Source organism: Cavia porcellus, unplaced genomic scaffold (genome assembly GCF_034190915.1).
Source record: "Cavia porcellus strain 051 isolate PalLab524CR breed Dunkin Hartley unplaced genomic scaffold, mCavPor4.1 scaffold_27, whole genome shotgun sequence".
Taxonomy (NCBI): domain Eukaryota; kingdom Metazoa; phylum Chordata; class Mammalia; order Rodentia; family Caviidae; genus Cavia; species Cavia porcellus.
The window spans coordinates 21033198-21039197 of NW_026947510.1; the positions used below are offsets into that span (position 1 = coordinate 21033198).

At 53.0% G+C, this 6000-nt stretch overlaps 1 protein-coding gene across 1 annotated transcript in view; it reads right to left on the bottom strand.

Annotated features, from left to right (window-relative positions):
* The window catches only part of Arhgap21 (Rho GTPase activating protein 21), a 133702-nt gene extending 129894 nt beyond the window's left edge, over positions 1–3808 (bottom strand). Inside the window, 2 exon segments of the mRNA XM_063238023.1 lie at positions 2709–3153; positions 3524–3808. Of these exon segments, the coding sequence (XP_063094093.1) occupies positions 2709–2789 (81 nt within the window). The 5' untranslated portion in view covers positions 2790–3153; positions 3524–3808.
* Positions 3809–6000: the final 2192 nt, after the last annotated feature.

Here is a 6000-nt window from a genome sequence, read left to right on the forward strand (position 1 = left end):
GAAGGGATATCATAATACAGAGGAGTCAGAGAAGTCTGTATAAAGTGACTTTGTGAGCAAAGTTACTCACTGCTGCCAGCACACCTCACAAAACAGACTGTACACAAACACTCAGAGATATGTGCTCAGAGTGAGTAAATACAATTTGCTTTTTAAAAACAGTTGTAGATATATAAAGTCTATAAATTTGTGTGAATATCACCTGTGCCATCCTTACTGCATAATACCAACACACATGCTACTGAACTATTCCAATTCCTTATTTGATTTTTTTTTAAAAAAATTTTGAGACAGGGTCTTGCTATGTAATTCAGGCTGGCCTTGAACTCAGTGAACCTTCCTGCCTCAGTCTCCTGTCTCTGAGATCCTCTGGCCTCAGTCTTTCAAGTGCTGGGATTACAGTACCACTACACCTGGCTTTATAATTCCTTTTTAAAGGAGGGCTTCAAATTATAGGTCTTCTATTATTTGGTGGGGTCAAATGTATTTATCAACACAATTAAATGATAACACTTAAAATGAAATTTGTGATTTTTTTCAATAAACAGGCTTTATCATAGGTGGAAGTAATTTTTCATTAGGTAAGACATGAAACAGACACCCTATTAATTTACCTCATTGATTTCTCTGCCCAACAAAGTCAAGTTTCTGACCAATTAATAACATTACTATTAAATCATTCATGTTTGTCTCTTGGTTAAAAATCATAATTTTATTATTCAGACACACTCAGGAATGTAATTATTTGTTTTTAAAATTTTTTAAAGAATAACAGTATATAGAATAAAATACTTCTAATAAAAGTAAATGCAGTGTTCGATGACCTAAAGTATCAGTGTGAAGTATTTCAGTGACAACTCCCTTTCCTTTACTAAAAAATAATCACAATATGTGATGTGCGTCAGAGGCATCAATTGGAGATAAATCTGTATCACAAGCAAACAGAGGCCACAATTGTACAACTTGCCCTTATGCCCTACCTGGTTTTAAAATGTTTTTAGAGAGTGTGCAACCCCTTTATTTCCATTTCCACAAAGGATATAAGCAAAATAAAAACCCAAACAATGTTACAGCTTAATAGCAAATTCAAGAAGTGCTTAAACTCTTTAAATGAGCAAAATACAAACAATATTGTTTCTTCATTTTGAAACTAGAAACAAAATAGCCAAGCTAGCAGCAAGGTCCAAGTGAAAGCAAATTTCACAGCCCTTAAAAAAAATACAGAACTGTCACTGTTAATAAAAGCCAAGTGTGCAAGGAATGGCAAGTGCTTCCCAGTCAAGGACAAATGTGGCCAAATTCTTGGTTTGGGATATCCCTTCAATGACAAAAAATTAAATAAACATTAGTTTTTGCAAATGTAATGCAAACAATCTGCTAATTAAAGTATTTACAAGACAATGACAAATAAGGCTTTAGAACTACAGTACACATTATGTAACTGCAATACACATTAAGCAATCACCAGATTGTAGGTAGGCCTTCCAGAAGGAGTTATTATGGTTTACCTTGATCAGAAGCCTGTGGTGTTCTATTTAATCACCATTTTACCTGCAAGCAGGTGTTTACAGTTGTCAAAGAGTAAAGGACTGATTCTAAATGTAAACTTTCGGGTCTGTCTGATAAATTGTGTGGTAACAGCACACTGTACCCTGTACTGCCTGCACTACTTTCAGTTCCAACATGAAGTAAGCTGCACAAACCAAGTTTCTCTCCGTGCTTTGTGGGCCAAAATTTAACTTGAGTCACTTTTACTAAAATGCCCCAACTAACACACTTAGAACTACACTGTATCAAGGTCAAAACATTCAACAGAAGATGCCAAAGAAGTGAGACTGTGAGATAGTAAAGGCTCATTTGGGGATATTATTGCAATCTTCAGCATTCCAGTAAAAATCTGGGAGTCTAAAAAAAAAACTCTGAAGGATAATAATACGCAGTACCTTTAACAAACTACAGAAGCCACGCTCAACAAAGTAATCACAAAATCTATTACAGAAACAAACTGAATATGCAAAGAGAAAAAAAAGATATGAGAAGGCAGCAGAGTTTGTGGACACCATAAATTAATGGAATTTCTGTGGTTCCGGTTCTGGCTAATCAAAACAAAATTCAGAGAAAGCCTAGAGTAAAATTCTCTGATGTTAGGCTTTCTCAAGATGTCAGGCTGAAGAGCAATGCAAGCCACCTGACTCCCCTGAGCAGTCTGCAGAACTGAAAACTGTAAATGGGAAGACATAAATAAAAGGACAGTAAAGGCAGATTTTTCTGGGAGTTGGAATTGTAATTGCACTGTGAGGCATTTTCCAAAGATGGGCCCAAACTGTCCTGGTATGGGGGTACTTTTTTTAAAAGAAAACAAAAAGGCATCCATCTGTACCAACAGTGACCAGAAGCAGGCCCTCGGCCACCCGTCAGTAAGAGACAAGAGATGGTTCCATGGGCAACAAACAAGCTCGCCAGGCTCTCAGCATTGGAGGATGCCCCGGGCTACACACACATGTACAACGATACCCCCAGAGACTTCAGCATGGGGACTGAACAAAACTGGTCACCCAAGTTCCTGGAAACAAGCATGGACCACATCTCATTCCTGAACCACTCAGGTGCTCTAGCCAACCAGCTCCATGCCCCATGCGAGGCAAAGTGGCAGCCATCCCACACTTGCAGGACACTCAAAGACACAAGCCACCGCCCCTCTGGCTTACCTCACCGGCGGGGACCGCGCTGGCCTTGAGCTTGTCACCACCATCTCCGTCAGGCAGACCAGTCTGACGTGTGGCCATCATTTCATTCCAAATTGCAAAAGGACAAATCCTTTGGGGTCCACATTGGGCGTGGGGAGGAAATGCCACACACACCAAAAAGGGAAGAATTCCACACCAGGCTCCGAGAAGGTGCAGGGCCAGGGAAATACACAACGTGCTGGGGATGAAACTGATCTGCGTGTTTCTGTAAGCCCCTGCCAATGCCCACTTCAGGCGACTTCGCCCTCCTCCTCCATTTCCAGAGACTTTAAAAACAAAGGCGACAGGTCTCCTTGCGAGCTACCGTCCAGGCCGACCGCAGCCAGGATCCTCTCCCCAGCGGCGCTCCTCCCAGGCAGGCGGACTCGGGTGGGTGGCTCCAGGTCCGGCTCCCGCGGCGCTCCACCTGGAACCGGAGAAGTTACAGGGCATGAACTTTCTTCCCGACGCTGATATCCAGGCTCGCCACACGCTGACGCCAAGTCTGCGCGTCCTACACTCAAAAGCACACATGGGGGGGAGATCGAGCACCCCACAGATGAAACAAGCAGCACACTCTACCCAATCAACAAACTAAAAAAAAGAAAAGAAAGAAAGAAAAAAATCTACAGAGAGAGAGAGAGAGAACAGCCCCGGGACAGTGCCAAACGCACTCGGCTGCCCGCGCAGCCTTTCAGAAAAACCCTTCCCCGCCCCAGTGCAAGCACTCTACCAACGCGGATCCCCGGCGGCGGGCGCAAGACAGCGAGGTTCCCCCGCGTCCCCGACACGCACACCTGAGGAAGTCCCCGCCGCCGCTGAAAAGGGGGCCGATACTCCCGGACACCTCTCCGCTCCCGTTCGCCTCCCCCACGCACAAAAAAGCTGGCCAGGCCGGGAGGGGTCGCGGGTCCGCGGAGGCGGCGCTCCCCGGCCTACGGCGGCGGGTGGGGACGGGTCGGGCCGGGAGGCGCGAGGCCGGAGGACAGAGGCCGCTGCCGCTCCCGCTCGGGGGCATGATTGCCGAGCCGCGACTCCGGCTCCGGCTCCGCGCTCTGCCCCTGCGGCCACCCCAGGAGAAGGGTGAAAACGTGACAGAAAAAGGAGAGGAGAAAAAAAAAGAAAACCACCCACCCACCCACCACTATTTCCTCCGCCCCTTCCTGAGGCGGGTCAGGAGCCGGCCCGGGAAGAGCGGTCCGTGTGCGTGCTCCGGAGAGGTGCGGGAACCGTGGCAGCCGCCAGCCCGCTCCCTCGCTCCGGGTTCCACGGCGGCGGCACAGCGCGGACGCAAGGAAGGACGCGGGCGGGCCGGGCCCGCCGGGACGCTAGGCCGCAGGCGCGGTTAATATTCATGAGGGCCGCGCCCCTCCTCCGCGGCTGGCCAGACCCGGCGCCCGCCGCCGGCCTTTGTGCCCTCTCTCGTCCCGCGCGCCGCCCTCGCTCCGCACGCGCGGCCCCGGCCCCTGCGCCCCGCCGCGGGCTCCCCGCGCGGCCTCGGGGTGGCGGGAAGGAGCAGCCCGCCACGCCGCGCGCTCCCCAGCCGCGGCTGAGGAGGGGGGACGCACGCACGCACCAGAGGAAGCGCGGCCAGCGGCCCTGCCCGTGCCACCTCCGCGGGAGGACGACCCGCCGCCGCCGACCTCTCCCGACTCTGCTGCCACCAGGCCAGGCCGACCCGGGCTCTCGGCCGCAGGAAGCTGGGGCGGGGCGGTGGCCGCCGGACTCTGCCTCGCTGCCGGGCCGGGCCGGGGCCCCGCTGCGGCGCCCGCGAGCGCCCAGTGACAGGAACGCCCGGCTCGGCGGCCGCGCGAGCTGCGTCCCGGGGGCGGATTCCTCGCTTCTTCCTCCGGAGCCGCCTCCTCCCACCCCACCTCCTTCCCCTCCCCTCCCCGGGGAGGCTCCGGCTAGTACTTTCTGTCTGGAATAACGCGGTCCCCGGAGCGGGTCCGACCCTACAGGACTGGGATGGAAGAGGGCTGGAGGGGCGCGCGCCACCCACCAGCCCTCAGCGACAGCAGGGACCTTGGCCCTTACCCCGCGGCGCCCCTAAGCGGGAGCAGGAACCCCTCCCGCCCTCTGCGGCCGCCAGAGCGCGGGGCGACAGCGGCGGGGGTGGGGGTGGGGGGCTTCTGTGAGGAGAGACCTGCGGCGGGCGGGACGCTCCGGCTGCGAGCTGCGTCCGGTGGGGGACCACGAGCCCAAACTGCAGGGTCGCGCTGCTAGAGTGCGGCCTCGGCTTTGCAGCGGGAAGAGCCCGCGGCAGCGAGATGTGGGACTCCCAGATAAGGGAGTGTCCTCTCACGCCCGACAGTCCACTAGCCTCCCACGGTGGGAAGGGGGAGCTGGTGCAGGAGCCTCGTTCATTCGGGTGGTTTTTGTTTTTTTTTTTTTTTTTTTTTTTTTTCGTTTTTTAAATCTGTAATCTGAAGGAATACAGCGCGGCTGGTGGAGCAGAGGGTGAAAGATGCGCGACTCGGCGCTCCGAGCCCCAGAGGATCCAGGAACACAGCCCCGCGGCCCCGCCCCGGCCAGTCCCAGGCCTGCTGCACAGCCCCGGCGGCTGGCCCAGCCCCGCCGCGCTCACAACATCTCCCGCTGCAAATTGCCCAATCGAGAGCCGCGGTGTGAGAGCATGAGCCAATCAAGGGCTGCTGACTCATGCTTCTCTCCACCCTTTGCCCCGCCTCAAGGGGGAAAGGCCCCTGTCCTCGTCCGGACCCCCAGCCCACAGCCCTCCGGGAAGTGGCTCTCTTGGCTCCGGGCTGCTTCGGGCTTTAGTATCCCGCTACCGCCAAGACATTTGTCTCCCGGTCACCCTCATCTTTTGCCCCTCCCATAAACACCCCTCTCCGTTCCCAGCCTCCTGGCTCTGTTGAGAGTCATTTCTAGCCCACTTAGGCTGGGGACTGCTGGCTAGCTATTGTGTTGGGCCAGCTGCCACCAACCACCCTGGGGGAAAAAAAGGAGAAACAAATCCCAGAAGTTGCATGGTGTCTTACCTTTTCCTTCTTTCTTACTACACTGTCTTCTATAGACTCTCAGACGCCTCTCCCTCCGCTCCCTGCGCACCGCCTAGGGTCCTGTTTCTTGACGAGGAAAACAAATTCTTTCCCGGAGCCCAATACGTGCGCCTAAGTTTTTACATCTTCCTTGGAGTGGAGAGTGCTAAGCAGAGCGCTTAATCCTCATGCACAATTTCAGGGAAGATGTTCACTAGATTCTTTTGATATGGCCGGGGAGTTTGCATGTTCCTCACACACCCCCTGCCAGA